The sequence below is a fragment of the Drosophila guanche genome, unplaced genomic scaffold (assembly GCF_900245975.1).
Source record: "Drosophila guanche unplaced genomic scaffold, DGUA_6, whole genome shotgun sequence".
Classification (NCBI taxonomy): domain Eukaryota; kingdom Metazoa; phylum Arthropoda; class Insecta; order Diptera; family Drosophilidae; genus Drosophila; species Drosophila guanche.
Window position 1 is genome coordinate 2,840,346 of NW_022995748.1, and position 14,340 is coordinate 2,854,685.

Consider the following 14,340-nt stretch of genomic DNA (forward strand, 5'->3'; position numbering starts at 1 on the left):
TTCGTAATTGCATGAAACACCATCCACTCGTGGCTGTTCAGGCAGGGAGCGGACAGAGCCATTGATCAACTTGCAGCCAGCAGAAAGATGTGCCACAAAGGACCAAGAAAATGAGTCATTGCATGGGAGCAGGGCAGGGGAAGCTCATCAACTAAATGCAAAGTTCCTCCATGGACGGGCTTTGGGGCTCGGCAAGAGTGCCGGCTGTAGAACAAGAATAATTGACGACGACACGATAATGAGGGGAGCACACACACACACACACACACACACACACACACAGCTCTTCTCCAAGGGAAGTCTGCGGAGTTGACTGGAGTGGAGCACATGACAAGGCAACGCATCATCAAGTGTATGCAACGGCTGGAGGCTGGCGGCTGGCAGCACTATAATCCAGCGGAAACACTTGAAAATGATGGATGAAAATTATCGTTTTCTGCAACGCATGCAAATGCGCAAAATTACTTTCACATGATTAATGCCCCCCACGGGGGCAAAAGTGTTCAGTGGCAGCCACAGAAAATGACTTCAGGCTCCCCCACTTCGATCGTCTTCCTTAATTAATCCAACGCAACGAATAAAAAAAGCGCAGACAACTGTTGAACTTCATTTGAAATTCATATTTTAAATATTCGTCAGTCAATTAGAGCGCAAAAGGACTCTGACAGCGAATTTGCATTCAACCGCAAAATTATCAAATTAATATTCCGCCCAAGAGAATCCCTCCGGAGTCTGCTGCGCTGGCTGTCAAGAACTTTGCTTCCAGCAGCTACAAAGCGCACATTTCGGCAAGTTGTCAGGCCAAATGCGAAACTTGTCCGGCTCAACAATGGTAATTTGATGAGCGAAATTTGGATATAAGCCAGTCCCTGCAGAGAGGCGTACCTGTTCGGGGTCACAACTGTCCAAATTCGTTAATTGGCAGCCAAAAGTTTGTCACAAAAACTGTCCAACAATGAAGCCAGAAATTGGATTATTTAGCATTTGAAGAGCACGATTAGGCGGGCCATGAAAGACTTCATTTTGCTGTTTTAAGCTTATTTAAGCTGCAAATTTAACAAAAATATTATGAGTTATTTGATGTTAAAGTTGTGCCAAAGCCAATCAGTAAATGTTACCTTTTATTGTCGAACCGGAATGTGAATGTTTCAATTTCGTTGTGGAAATATGACCAGCGACAAAAGTCCCATTTTCTGTTCAATTAAAGTTACAAAAAAGTGTCTCCAACAATTCGACACACGCAAACAACAATGCCAATTGTTATCGAATAATTCACATGGACATCGGAGGCACTATCGAATTGTTGAATGCTTAGTGTACCGGGCGACAAGTATCCTCGAGCCCACTGGTTCGTCTGTGGTTGGGTGGGGACGGCATCCAATTCATGTAGGAACCGAAAGGGACCGAAGCCACATGCAAAATCTCGTATCAGGCACTTGAGGCCAGCCCTATTGTCCCTTTTGCTCTCATTCTATATTCTATTTGTGCTCGGAGATGGCTGACCACTTGGCTGCTGCTTCTGCCTGCCTCAGAGTTTTTATCTATTACCCTGGACCAATATATTGGGAGTGCTTCGACAATCCATTGTGGTATGGTGCTCGACAGTTCGGGGATGGGGACAGAAGCTTCGGCCCATATCATTAAGTTTGCACAATGGAGCACACACATGTGCATTTGGTTAGTCAAGCAATGGCCAAAAAATAAAATCCTTAAAATCGAACTATTGCGGAATGGAGGGGACTGGCGACATCTATTGTTGCCTGGCACTTTGTTCAATTTTGTCAATCGAGCATTCTCGTTGCGGCTTTTGCCAATTGAATTTGCAATAAGGTTGGGAAGAAAAAATACAAATTAAGTGCATTTTATGCATATTTTGGAGCAGATATGCTAAAATTATGATATATACCTTATCCTGCTTCACTTCGATTGCCATTTCTTTTGTGTCTCATGCTAGCTCCAGGCACACATACATTCAAGCATACATTTTACCGTTTCTAAGCGTTTGAGTGTGAAAACAGCACGCAAAACGGTACATTGCAATGCATTGGTATTTCTGAGCAATGGGCTCTATACGAAGTGAAGACTCACGCAGTGGTCGAAATTTGGTTGGAATGCATTTTTTCGTGGCACCCTTAGTACCTCAGTAATTGTACGTATGCTGAAAGTTTGCTTGCGAGTGTTTTACGACACAAGAATGTGCTCGCGGGCAAGACGAACAGCTGCGCTGCGGCTGATATGGCGTTGATATGGCCTCCATTTTATATTAGGCTTAAAGTTACTAGGTAAACACTGATCACATACTTTTTATACTTTTACTATACTTTTCATACAATTAATCAACTTCGTAAAGAATTTAAAGAGTCTTAAAGGCTCACTTCAATCATAAAGTAAGGTTTGATCGTGCAAACTGCGTATTTTTTTTGTGTTGTCACATACATGGATGCTAACCATACATGACATAGACATCTAATTTCACTAGTGTGGCAGCACCGCCCGTCACCGTGACGGTATATTTTCAAGGGTCATGCGGTATATTTGCTCGAAAAATCAGCGGTCCCACTTTCACGCAATTTGCAAAAAAAAAGAAACAGCGTCGACCAAAAAAAAAGCCAAGGAGAAAACCATTTTAATGTGTGTGAAATAAAAAGGAATTTGAGTCGAAAGCGATCAAAGTCACAGTCAGCAAACAGAATGGAAGCTCTAATTCCAGTTATCAACAAGTTGCAAGATGTCTTCAATACAGTCGGCTCTGACTCAATACAATTGCCTCAAATTGTTGTACTCGGCAGTCAGGTAAGCAGTTCGACAGCAGTGGCAGCAGCAGCGACGGCCCCGAAACATTGCCAGGTTCCAAAATTATCGCCTCCCGGGAGATTATCGCGTCGGGCACAAACTTGCAATTTTTTCCTTTGCGGCCCCTCCCCCACTATTGACAGGCGGCATTGCCACCCCAGGATTATATAACGGGATAACGGAATGTTTTGCCGGCAAAGCGGTGTTTTCCTTCGCCCTGCCCCTTTCGATGGTTTCTGCAGCCTGCGAATATATTAACCGTTTATATAATTCCCCGTTATTTTTGGCACCGTTTTGGGTTCGCTATGAAAAATCAATATTCCGCAGCCGCAGCATGCCTCAAAAGCAGCTGCCGCTGTGACACATTGCGGTAAACATATGTGTGTGTGTGTGTGTGTGTATGCATGTATGTGTGTTGATCGCAGCTTTAATTTTAATTGCACTTTGATTCATTCGCCGATGACGATACTTGAGAGCCAGAGCTGGTCATTGAATTCGGTGCTGCAAGATAACGCCGCTAATCTGTCGGGAACACTTCCGTAATGCACGCGCCATTAATCGATCCTCTTAACTCTACCTCACTGATTGCAGAGCTCCGGCAAGAGTTCGGTTATCGAGAGCGTGGTGGGACGCTCGTTTTTGCCTCGCGGAACGGGCATCGTCACTCGTCGGCCCCTAGTGCTGCAGCTGATTTATTGCCCCCTGGACGATCGGGAGAATCGCTCAGCGGAGAATGGTGAGCATTAAAGTGGACTTTAATTATAAGAGACTTTCCTCTAAAGTTTAACCCTTGCAGGCACCTCCAATGCCGAGGAGTGGGGCCGCTTTCTGCACACGAAAAAGTGCTTCACGGACTTTGATGAGATACGACGCGAGATCGAGAATGAGACGGAGCGGGCGGCGGGCAACAACAAGGGCATCTGCCCAGAGCCCATAAACCTGAAGATCTTCTCGACGCGGGTGGTCAACCTGACGCTGGTGGATCTGCCGGGCATCACCAAGGTGCCAGTGGGCGACCAGCCGGAGGATATCGAGGCGCAAATCAAAGACTTGGTCCTCAAGTACATTGAGAACCCCAACTCCATTATTCTGGCTGTGACGGCGGCCAACACGGACATGGCCACCAGCGAGGCCCTGAAGCTGGGCAAAGATGTGGACCCCGACGGTCGACGCACCCTGGCCGTGGTCACCAAGCTGGATCTGATGGACGCCGGCACCGATGCCATTGACATACTCTGCGGCCGTGTGATTCCCGTCAAGCTGGGCATCATTGGCGTGATGAATCGCTCACAGAAAGACATCAATGACCAGAAGCACATCGACGAGCAGATGAAGGACGAGGCAGCCTTCCTGCAGCGCAAATACCCGACTTTGGCCACCCGCAATGGCACTCCGTATCTCGCCAAGACACTCAACCGATTGCTGATGCATCACATCAGAGACTGCCTGCCCGATCTGAAGGTAGGTTACTGCTCCCTGCTGTTTCTTTTAATGCTCTGCCCGTTGCTCCACAGACACGCGTCAACATCATGTCCACGCAATTCCAATCGCTGCTTAACTCGTACGGCGAGGATGTGTCCGACAAGAGCCAGACCTTGCTGCAGATAATCACGAAATTTGCCAGCGCCTACAACGCCACGATCGAGGGCACGGCGCGCAACATTGAGACCACCGAGCTGTGCGGTGGTGCGCGGATCTGTTACATTTTCCACGAAACTTTCGGCCGCGTCCTCGACTCCATACACCCGCTGGCGGGTTTGAGCAAAATGGACATACTCACGGCCATACGCAATGCAACAGGACCACGGCCAGCTCTGTTCGTGCCGGAAGTGTCGTTCGAGCTGCTAGTGAAGCGGCAGATTCGTCGCCTGGAGGAGCCTTCGCTGCGCTGCGTTGAGCTGATACACGAGGAGATGCAGCGCATTGTGCAGCACTGCGGCAACGAAGTGCAGCAGGAAATGTTGCGGTAAGAGAAACCAAAGAGTAGACACTGTAATCCATGCTTGACTTTTTATGCCCGTTCCCCACAGCTTCCCCAAGCTGCACGAGAAGATTGTGGATGTGGTCACGCAGCTGCTGCGTCGCCGTCTGCCAGCCACCAATGTCATGGTGGAGAACATTGTGGCCATCGAGCTGGCGTACATCAATACCAAGCATCCAGATTTCCACAAGGATGCTGCACTGGTGCCCAGTCTGCTCAAGACAGACAACGATCCATACTCACAGATGGGACAGCGTCGCGCGAATACTCCGCGCAATCACATGTCGCCACAGGTCTCATCGCACACTACAGCCTCTCAGCAGCAGCAGCAGCAGCAGCAAAATAATCAACAGCAGCAGCAGCAGCAAAATGATGGCCATGAGCAGGTGCAGTGACAGTCTTAAAATTGATTGAGTTTGCATGTTTTAATGCTCTTTTTGGCTTTCCCACCGCTAGAACCACGTTGGCGAGAACTCATCACAATCGTTGGCCGGCTCTTGGCTGTCCAACATCTTACCACCGGCACCGACGCGTCCGGACAGCATTGAGAACTCGGCCAGCAATACGCCAGTTCATAATAACCTCGTTAGCCCCGTGAAGCCGGTAAACCTGCTGCCCGATGTGCCGGCCAATCACAATCCACGTCGTCTGACCGACAAGGAGCAGAAGGATTGCGACGTTATTGGTAGGTCTAATCAAACCGAATGCTCACTGGAGCCTCATTCATTTTGTTTGCTTTGCAGAGCGCCTGATCAAATCGTATTTCTACATTGTGCGCAAGTCCATACAGGACTCTGTGCCAAAGGCAATTATGCATTTTCTGGTTAATCACGTCAAGGACAACCTGCAGAGCGAGCTGGTCACACATCTGTACAAGTCGGACAGGGCTGAAACGCTGCTCAATGAGTCCGATCACATTGCAGTGCGCCGAAAAGAGGCTGCAGATATGTTAAAGGTGGGTCATTATAGGATACATGAAATGATATGCTATTGACACTCTTTTCTTGTTGTTTGCAGGCTCTGACTCGGGCAAATCACATCATCAGCGAAATACGTGAGACCCACATGTGGTAGGACGCTGATACGACTTAATAATCCACAAACAATACACATATGCAGCATACAAACTATTTATTGAAGACAACGTTTGCAGAGAACGTTTCCTACTTTGTTGAATGTTTCCCCGCCGGCACCTAAAAATATCATCAAACTGCATGCAGACATTTTCATTTCTTATTCGCGCATTTTGAGTCGTCACTGAAGACGCGAACGCCCAGGCAGCCACGCATTTGTCGACGACACTTTGTCCCCGCTTCAGAGAGCAGTAGAGAAAACCCGCAATGTAGCAGCCGTGATTGGCAAGGCACTTATTACATTTTGAATAGACTAATAAAAAGAAGAAAAGGTTGATTCAAACAATGCCATAAGGTGCATGCGTTTACATGGGATGCGCAGAAGATGTGGCAAAAATTACTCTGCATCTTCATGTTTTGTAATAAAATCTTTAATACTTGAATACCAGTTAAAATCTAATTTGGAAAACGTCATTTGTATTGCGGCAAAATGAAAGTGGGGCTCTCAGGTGTGGCATCATCTCGACGACAACCTACAGTGGGGTGTCCACGGTGCGATACGCTGGTGCGTTCCGGTCATGACTAAACGTTGCGTTGATTAAATGCTCGGCGATGTGTTCCGTGTGTGTGTTTCTGGGGTCTCGTATAAATAGGGGGTAATGAAGCCAGCGCCAGCCTTTGGTTTTCCTGCTACTGCTGCGCCCCACAGCCCTTAGGCGCGGTTCGTGTCGGACAGGACACGGACTATGCAGCCCACGCCGCCCTTGGCGAATGCCTTCTCGTGCCACTGCAACAGATGCCCGCTGGAGCCCTCCGAGGGTATTTCGAAGCCGCGATAAATGTACTTCATCAGCACATCAATCAGATCGTTCTGGTCAACCGTATCAATGGCCTGGTCGATTTGTGTGGACTTGATTGATAAGAGCACCCGCAGCGTAATGTTCAGGGCGTGGTCCTGGAAGCGAAGACACTGATTACAATTCGATCGAGCCGATTTGGCAGGTGCTTACCTTCACAATCTGGTTTTTACAGCGCAACGGAGCGTTCTGGAGAGCACTGAGCAACGCCTCGACCACTTTGCCCTGCGTCAATAGCGTTGTGATTTCGGTCTCGTCTGGCCCGACAGCGGCGCTGTCCACGCCATCGTCCTCCCTGAAGTTGTCCTCGTTGTACTGATCCACATCGATCTTACGGAACGCACTGCTTGAGGTGTTTTTTGCCATTTTATACGCTTATTCTTTACTTTTCCTTGCCGAGAAAATGAATCACGAAGAAGACAAGCGGCGAACAGATGTGCGGACAGGGCTGCCACACGCGACCAAAAATTGGTATTTTTGTGGGTCTACCGTCTCTGGCCACACTGCATATTGACTTTATTGTTGTTTCGTGTGAGTTTTCGTAAAGTCAAAATTTATAAAATTGTTAAAACAATAGTTTTACGCACAGCATGGCAAAGTTCCTGGGCCTCAACCGGCTGACAAAGCTTTTCCAGATCATCCAGGAGTGCGGAGGTCTGAAGCAGACCTACCTGAAGCTCTATAGGTGAGCCCCGTTCTTATATAAGATTGCAGCAAAGCCCAAAACATAACACGGAACATTTTGCAGAAACGATGATCTGAAGATCGGCACACTGGTGGGCATCGACAAGTACGGCAACAAGTACTTCGAGAACCCGTTCTACTTCTACGGCCGCAACCGCTGGGTGGAGTTCACGCCTCATGTGAACATGGACTACGATGGCTCCCAGATTCCCGCCGACTGGTACGGCTGGATGCACTACAAGGTAAAGCTTCTGTTTATTGTTCGCATGGCATAGCTAACTCTTGACTCCACCTGCAGACGGATCTTCCCCCAATTCGCGACGGCAGCCGGCCCAAATACAAGTGGCTTGCGGATCACAGCGAGAACCTCTCCGGCACCAAGGGTAAGCGCAGGCTCGACTCCTCTTAACTTGCGTCTGAAATTTGTCTCTTGCAGAGGCCTACATGCCCTACACGACCACTCCCCCCAAGGTGGAGGCATGGGATCCCTCAGCGAAGAAGCAATAGAAGTTCAGTAGCTTTACCCTAACATTAAAATTCGAGTGCAAATGATTCTGCTGATAAATGGATAATTTTATTTGCTCACAATGAAAGTTTTGTCTTAGAATTATGACTGGATTACATCTAGCCACTCGTTGCTTAGTTTAGGCGTGCCCCATGGGCACTCTAGAAGGATTCCTCTTTGATTTTAAGCGCCTTCTTGGCCCGTCGCTTGTACTTCTTGGCCGTGTCGGCACACTTTGTGGTGATGGTGGCTCGTATGACGCGCTCCTTGCCACCCGTGCGGTTCACGACGCACACCACAATGTCGTCCACCTTTTGCTGGTCCAGCTGCAGTTTGGGAGGTCGCTCGCGCCCATAAAACGCGGGCGAGGGCTTGCCGGTCAGCGTGTGCGTGGCCAACTCGTCGCTGCTGAAGACAGTACCCAACAGCGAGCGGGTGGCCACAGGAGCGCTTGTCCAGAAGACTTCCCCGTACTGATGGGCACTGATCTTGGTGCCGTTTGGCCCCAGGACGTACACATAGCTGCCGTCGACATTCTTGACACGCTGCGGGTATGGAGCCAGGTTCTCGCGCTCGTGCTCGGAAGTGTCCTGCAGGTGGGACTCGGCCGAGCTGACGGATATGTGGCGCGGTCGCTTTGAGGGTGGAGCTGGCACTTCTTCGCAATCCTTGTCGTAGCGCTGGTTCAGTGTCTGCAGCATAGTTGTGAGCCTGGCAAAAAGCTGCTCATAGTGAAGCTGGCTCTTCTGGATTTTGGCCACCTGCTGCCTGAACGAGTCCTCGACGGGAGGCAGCGGCTCTACAGCGGTCTCCATGTTGCGTATGCTGCCGCTTGCTGTGGCTATGGCCATCAGCTTGGCATTAATAATGCGACGGCCGGGAGCAACCTGAGGGCTCCCTGTGTTCACATTTTTCTGTTTCGTAAGCACTTTCTGTAGTGTTTCATGCTCCGTTTTGGGCTCCAGCTTTGGCTGGTGCTGGCCGAAAGGCCTCACCGCTGTTTGTCGCATAAATGTAGTGCGCTGAGCGGACACTTCGCAGTTGATGTAATTCTCAATGTCCATTTCTTCCAACTTCACAATCGGACGCGTGAGCAGTCGTTGGTAGTAGGGCACAAAAGTGGGGGCAAACTGGCTCAGATACTGGTGATATGGATGCGAAAACTGTATATTAGGAAACCGAAGAGATGTCGGTGTCAGCGGGTGCGGCAAGTGCGTTGCAGCAAGTGCATGTGACGCTGTCTTCTTAACCACTGACATGCAAATGTAATTTTCCTCGCTATTTGTAGGGTTGGATCTCTGATCGCTCGAGTTGGTCCAGGCCGCCATTCCCTAAAATGTTGCCAACAGGTAGACAGAATGTTTCGATTTTGCAAATGTGCAGCTGCAGCGGATTTCCAGATTTATTTGCGAATATTTTTTAAGCTCCGAACTGTTTTTATGATCTTGGATTAACGGCATTCATTTTGGCAGATGGCAGCTCTACCTGTCTGTATTTAGGGCTGGCTGCGCTGTGGTTCATTTGCGAAAACTAAGAGTCTAAGGATCAGGGGTACAAAGGACATATATTTCAAAGACATTTCCAATATACTCTAGATACCGCATAAAAGAAGAATACATATAAAATCGGGAATTTATGTTTTAAAACAGGGTATCCAAATATTCATATATTTTGCACGTAAGTTTTGATATTGTATCAAATTGTCCGAGCATCTGTAATAATATCCACCTACCTGAGCGAATTATTGATGGTCCTATGGATATTAATATCAGTTCCAATGCCAGAATAGTCGTGTTTAAGGGTGTGTTTCCTATCAGAGAGAGGATCATATAAGTGCATGTGTGTGTACGCGCATTCTTAAAGGATGTTGTTTATTGGTATTGGTCCCATTGCATTCGAATTCCAATGAATTTCAATGGACCTTGGAAACCGGTTTATTAAAACCCAAATTCTATTGCATATTTGGCTGTTTAGCTAAGGCAAATTAAGAATAAAATGTATTGCTGGGATGCATAAGCACATCTGTATATATCATACAGTATATATAGCGAATATTTATATTATAATTTCAACTTCATCTGCAATTTTGCATGCAGGGCGGAATAGTTTCACTCCATCCCTGGTATAGCAAAATATTCCGGCTGCCCGACAACTCTATGTTCCCGCGCGAAACATATGAAATACAACACGAATGAGAGGGACAGAGCGACAGCTGGGCCGGCTAGTTGGGAAATAGAATACAAAACAGTACTCGTAAATGGAGAATAGAAAGTGAAGAGTGCCACGACAAGGGAGAGATTCCAGCATGGGCAGTCGCAGCCCTTGCACACGTACACATGTATGCAGTTTTGTCGCCGTTTGCGTGTGTGTGTGTGTGTACCTTCTGCGCTCCAGGTAGCTTACTGTAGTTGGAATCCATTGTTTATTAAAAACCTACCCCGAAAGTGCCTGCAGTCTGCTTTTTGCGTAGCGTTCTCTAACATTCTGCCGCCAATTTCCCGAATTGTGTGGCTCATTTGACGCAGATCCGGCAAGGAGATCACTAGAATACGATCAGCAACAGCCATGGATTCCAGCGTAAGTGCATCTTTTGGCCGCCAACGCGTGCAAAGTGCTCACTCTGACGATCCCTTGCAGGAATACAAACGCATCGTGAGCGCCAATGGGTCCCACTTTGTCAGTGTGCGCGATGGGACAAAGTATCAGGGACAGCCGGAGCCAATGCTGCTGAATGCCTGGTCGCAGACCACCGGCGACGACTTTGAGGTGCTGCGCAGCGTTAACATCGACTCCAATATGGATGCCGAGAACCGCGTGCTGCGCGAAAAGGTGCGCTATCTGGAGAGCAAGCTGAAGGAGCACACGGATCTGCTGTCACAGATCCATGCCACATCGGCGCGCATGCAACAGACGCTGGGTGGAACGGATGCTGCGTCCCCAACGCCGCCCGTCTATCAATCCCATCAGGTCCTAACGCCGCCCAGCTCTGTGATCTGCGCACCCGTTAAGAGCACCCAGCAGCAGCGGGCCGAGGTGCTGGACTACAAGATCATTTCAGCATCGGACGACGCCGACGCCATTGAGATTCGACTGGCAGCCGAAAGTCTGAACAGCCTGAGCACCTCGTCCGACTCTGATCGCCTGGAAATGTGTATTGGAACGGACAACCAGCAACCGCCCCAAATACTGAACAGAGACATAAAGCGGGAATTATCCAGACAGCAGGAGTCTGTGCCCTTGCAGTTCATCAAGCGGCGGAAGCTGCAGGAGATCCAGTTACAGGAGTCACCGTCTCCAAAGACAAAAGGCAAGCTGCCCGCCAAGCAGAAGCTCAGAACCAGCGACACCGGCAATGAAAATGTGATGATCTCCCTCGGGCCGAACAACACCTGTGTGCCGGCCAGCGTGTTTGAGAACATCAACTGGGCGGCCTGCTCCCTGGCCACCCGGAAGCTGCTCGTCACAATCTTCGACCGCGAGACCTTGGCCACCCACTCCATGACGGGGAAGCCCTCGCCCGCCTTCAAGGACCAGCCGAAGCCACTGAAGCAAATGCTCGATCCCGCCAAGATCCAAGACATTATCTTTGCCGTCACCCGCAAATGCAATGCCAGCGAGAAGGAGGTCCGCAATGCCATCACCACAAAGTGCGCGGACGAGAACAAAATGCTGAAGATCCAGAACGGAAAGCGTCGAAGTAGCGGTGTCAACGGCAAGGAGAATATGGTTTAGTTTAGGCCAAGACGAAGAATATTTACACAAATTAACCCCCCATATATTATGTTTATTAATTATTTGATTATACAGACTACTACTATATAAGACATGTAGGCTATTTCACAGATCTCGAAGATAATATTCCAATCTGAACCAAATCGTTAGCTATTTTATTTTCTCTGGTGGGACAACTTTACTTGCGAAAAATACTCATTTGAATGGCGCCAAAATGTCACATTATTCAGTATATATTTCAATCGCAGTTTAGTATTTTATGGCGTTGCCATACTGCTTACGCACAGTCAGCTGTTTGCATTTATGTATTTCGCGCTTCGTTTTGCGGCTTCCTCTGTTTTGATTTATAACAAATTAAAGAATGATAACAAAATGTTTGACGATTGAATGGCGGTCGAATTAGAAAACATTACCAACTGTTTTTTGCCCCAATTGGTTGAGAAAGTCTTTGAGCACTACCACGATATATCCAACATTTGCAGCCTCACGAAAGGTAAACTAAATTTGCCGCACCAAAATTTTGAAAAATCTTTCAAATGTAAAACTTTTACAGAGGACCGAGAGCAGTTGTTTTGCGACCTATCCGGCTTGCTGGGCAAGGAGCTGGTGGAGCGTTCCTTGCGTTTGCTGGACGAATATAGCTTCACTTACTACTATTCCAAAAACAATCGCAAACAGTGCCTTGTGGAACTTCACAAAGGAACGACTTATTTTCGTGTGATACCTGGCAATAACTACTGCAAGTGCGACTTCTTCCAAAGCTGTGTGCTGCAGCTGCCCAGTGGAATTCTATACCATGACCTTCCAAGTGGAATAACCACCACACCGGTCGGTTGGAGCGAGGCCAGCAAATTCTCATACACATGCCCGCACGTTTTGGCCCTTAAACTGCATCAATTGCTGCTTAATCCTGCGGGACGTAAGTCATTTGAACAGACAGTAGCTGCAGCGGAGTTTAGGCTCTTGCGCAGCTCCATCTACCAAGACTAGAATGGACTCGCAGTCGTACAGCGACTACAAATTTGTGGGTCGCGTGGATCACGTGAAGACCTTCAATACGGCCATCAAATCGATTTGCTTCAATGATGTAAGTTCAGTGCTTCTCCGAATTGTTTGTGCATTACATTGTTTCCATTCTCCCACAGTATGCAGTTCTTCATATCTCCGACGAGGGACTGCGCATCACAGTGGAGCAGGGCAGGTCGATCCAAGCCACTCTCTTTATGCCTCCGGGTGCCTTTACGGAGTTCCATGTGCAGGACTTTCAAAGCTTTGGCTTGAAATTGAACGACCTCTCGGAATGTCTGAACCTATTTGGCTCGGCTGACTGCAGCATCCGGATGATGTACAAGGATCAGGGCGAATGCCTGTATCTTATTCTGTACCCGTACGACGACGAGGATGTGAGCACAGAGTGCGCCATCAAGACAATGGACTGCGAGGAGCCCATCGACCACGACATGAACCTGAAAGGTCCTGATCTGAACGTTATTTTTGCCCGCGGCCCAAACTTGTACAAGATCTTCCATGAACTGGATAAGTCGGCGGAGGAATTTGAGTTCATCACTTCGCCCGACAGTCCGTACTTCAAAATTACCACCGTTGGCGTACTGCAGGCGGTGTTTAGCGTCGAGGTGGCCAAAACCAGCTCCATGATGATGATGTTCAACTGTCGCCAGACTGTGAAGGCCAGATATAAGAGCCAGCAAATACGGCTCACGAATAAAGCCATGCAGGCGGCCACCAAGGTGGCCATCAAAACCAATTCCATCGGCCTCCTGGAGCTGCATCTAGTGATACAAGGAGAGGGCCAGGAAGAAATCTTTGTACAGTTTTATGTCATTCCCTTGCTAAATAGTGTCGATTAGATTATATCTATTAAAAATCGTGTCTAGATGTAAAATCTTCTTGGGTCTGCTAATGCTCAAACCATTCATGAAATGTGGCTTGAGTTAACCAATTCATAGAGCAGTTTCAGATGTGAAAGTGTCGCTCAGCGCTAATTTCATTTTTAATTTGGCATCTTTTCTTATTTATTCATAGTTTAGTTTTGTCTTCTACGAGTATTTTTAGGCGTACTTCCTGTACAGCTTGTGTTTCTATACAAAATATTCTGACACCATTCAATCCTTAAGTAGCTTTCAGTTGCCACAGCAGAGTCAGCAAAGTTATAGGTGTTCTTTTCATGAATCATTTTATAAATTATACATAGAATAAATAAATCGGAGCCCTCATTTATTCTAGTTAATGTCTCGTGAGCTCGTTTTTATAAACTATGCACAAAATCCATTTTAAATCCCTACCACATTATTTACAATTTTATTTTCCTTCGTGCCGCTGGCCATACAAGTTAACTGTTAATTGATAGCTCGGCTCAGTGCATGACGCAGAACATCTTAGACGAGAGCGAGAGAGGGATAGCAGGAGATAGCAGGCGGGCGTTAGCGCAGCTTCGGGCTGCTGCTGAGCCGAGCCGAATAAAAGAGAGAGAGTGCGAAGAAACGTAGAAGGTGGGAAGCATAGACGAAAGAACGGCAGCATAGAACTGTATGTATATATGAACATATGTATGTACAGTGAGTATTGGATATAGCGAACATAAGTGATAATTTGGTCAAGGCTGTAACTTGAGCAAATTTAGACTACAAATGGGGCTGATAAACCCAACATATGTAACTTCAATACATATTTTAGAGCCCTGGACTCATCAATCCG

The 14,340-nt window shown here is 47.7% G+C and overlaps 7 protein-coding genes across 7 annotated transcripts; 5 read left to right on the top strand and 2 right to left on the bottom strand.

Annotated features, from left to right (window-relative positions):
- The first annotated feature begins 2,562 nt into the window (after positions 1 to 2,562).
- Positions 2,563 to 6,191, top strand: LOC117583982 (dynamin-1-like protein). Its single transcript, XM_034272689.1, has 8 exons — positions 2,563 to 2,793; positions 3,385 to 3,529; positions 3,590 to 4,254; positions 4,308 to 4,759; positions 4,824 to 5,160; positions 5,231 to 5,459; positions 5,518 to 5,729; positions 5,792 to 6,191. The coding sequence occupies exons 1-8, from the start codon at positions 2,692 to 2,694 to the stop codon at positions 5,846 to 5,848; spliced, it is 2,199 nt and encodes a 732-aa protein (XP_034128580.1). The 5' UTR covers positions 2,563 to 2,691; the 3' UTR covers positions 5,849 to 6,191.
- A 71-nt stretch (positions 6,192 to 6,262) lies between these two features.
- On the bottom strand, positions 6,263 to 7,152 carry LOC117583984 (actin-related protein 2/3 complex subunit 5-B). Its single transcript, XM_034272691.1, has 2 exons — positions 6,858 to 7,152; positions 6,263 to 6,802 (listed from the first exon to the last, which is right to left on the bottom strand). Exons 1-2 carry the CDS (start codon positions 7,068 to 7,070, stop codon positions 6,560 to 6,562), a joined length of 456 nt encoding a protein of 151 aa, XP_034128582.1. The 5' UTR covers positions 7,071 to 7,152; the 3' UTR covers positions 6,263 to 6,559.
- Positions 7,153 to 7,249: 97 nt separating this feature from the next.
- LOC117583985 (probable NADH dehydrogenase [ubiquinone] 1 alpha subcomplex subunit 12) lies at positions 7,250 to 7,981 on the top strand. The gene is made up of 4 exons (XM_034272692.1): positions 7,250 to 7,389; positions 7,453 to 7,630; positions 7,687 to 7,771; positions 7,825 to 7,981. Exons 1-4 carry the CDS (start codon positions 7,295 to 7,297, stop codon positions 7,893 to 7,895), a joined length of 429 nt encoding a protein of 142 aa, XP_034128583.1. The 5' UTR covers positions 7,250 to 7,294; the 3' UTR covers positions 7,896 to 7,981.
- Positions 7,941 to 9,383, bottom strand: LOC117583983 (early boundary activity protein 2). Its single transcript, XM_034272690.1, has one exon. It carries the CDS (start codon positions 9,219 to 9,221, stop codon positions 8,055 to 8,057), a length of 1,167 nt encoding a protein of 388 aa, XP_034128581.1. The 5' UTR covers positions 9,222 to 9,383; the 3' UTR covers positions 7,941 to 8,054.
- A 693-nt stretch (positions 9,384 to 10,076) lies between these two features.
- LOC117584069 (protein insensitive) lies at positions 10,077 to 11,768 on the top strand. Its single transcript, XM_034272813.1, has 2 exons — positions 10,077 to 10,470; positions 10,531 to 11,768. Exons 1-2 carry the CDS (start codon positions 10,459 to 10,461, stop codon positions 11,623 to 11,625), a joined length of 1,107 nt encoding a protein of 368 aa, XP_034128704.1. The 5' UTR covers positions 10,077 to 10,458; the 3' UTR covers positions 11,626 to 11,768.
- Positions 11,769 to 11,912: 144 nt separating this feature from the next.
- Positions 11,913 to 12,639, top strand: LOC117584071. Its single transcript, XM_034272815.1, has 2 exons — positions 11,913 to 12,118; positions 12,179 to 12,639. Exons 1-2 carry the CDS (start codon positions 12,013 to 12,015, stop codon positions 12,613 to 12,615), a joined length of 543 nt encoding a protein of 180 aa, XP_034128706.1. The 5' UTR covers positions 11,913 to 12,012; the 3' UTR covers positions 12,616 to 12,639.
- LOC117584070 (cell cycle checkpoint protein RAD1) lies at positions 12,579 to 13,843 on the top strand. Its single transcript, XM_034272814.1, has 2 exons — positions 12,579 to 12,712; positions 12,771 to 13,843. The coding sequence occupies exons 1-2, from the start codon at positions 12,617 to 12,619 to the stop codon at positions 13,491 to 13,493; spliced, it is 819 nt and encodes a 272-aa protein (XP_034128705.1). The 5' UTR covers positions 12,579 to 12,616; the 3' UTR covers positions 13,494 to 13,843.
- Positions 13,844 to 14,340: the final 497 nt, after the last annotated feature.

Bases quoted from the DNA above. Each gene is read 5' to 3' on its own strand.
- LOC117583982 (XM_034272689.1), top strand. From the start codon at position 2,692: ATGGAAGCTCTAATTCCAGTTATCAACAAGTTGCAAGATGTCTTCAAT. The intron at 2,794-3,384 runs GTAAGCAGTTCG...CACTGATTGCAG, and splicing joins TTGTTGTACTCGGCAGTCAG to AGCTCCGGCAAGAGTTCGGT. The intron at 5,460-5,517 runs GTAGGTCTAATC...TTTGCTTTGCAG, and splicing joins GAAGGATTGCGACGTTATTG to AGCGCCTGATCAAATCGTAT.
- LOC117583984 (XM_034272691.1), bottom strand. From the start codon at position 7,070: ATGGCAAAAAACACCTCAAGCAGTGCGTTCCGTAAGATCGATGTGGAT. The intron at 6,803-6,857 runs GTAAGCACCTGC...CTTCGCTTCCAG, and splicing joins GTAAAAACCAGATTGTGAAG to GACCACGCCCTGAACATTAC.
- LOC117583985 (XM_034272692.1), top strand. From the start codon at position 7,295: ATGGCAAAGTTCCTGGGCCTCAACCGGCTGACAAAGCTTTTCCAGATC. The intron at 7,390-7,452 runs GTGAGCCCCGTT...AACATTTTGCAG, and splicing joins ACCTACCTGAAGCTCTATAG to AAACGATGATCTGAAGATCG. The intron at 7,631-7,686 runs GTAAAGCTTCTG...CTCCACCTGCAG, and splicing joins ACGGCTGGATGCACTACAAG to ACGGATCTTCCCCCAATTCG.
- LOC117583983 (XM_034272690.1), bottom strand. From the start codon at position 9,221: ATGGCGGCCTGGACCAACTCGAGCGATCAGAGATCCAACCCTACAAAT.
- LOC117584071 (XM_034272815.1), top strand. From the start codon at position 12,013: ATGGCGGTCGAATTAGAAAACATTACCAACTGTTTTTTGCCCCAATTG. The intron at 12,119-12,178 runs GTAAACTAAATT...AAACTTTTACAG, and splicing joins CATTTGCAGCCTCACGAAAG to AGGACCGAGAGCAGTTGTTT.
- LOC117584070 (XM_034272814.1), top strand. From the start codon at position 12,617: ATGGACTCGCAGTCGTACAGCGACTACAAATTTGTGGGTCGCGTGGAT. The intron at 12,713-12,770 runs GTAAGTTCAGTG...ATTCTCCCACAG, and splicing joins AATCGATTTGCTTCAATGAT to TATGCAGTTCTTCATATCTC.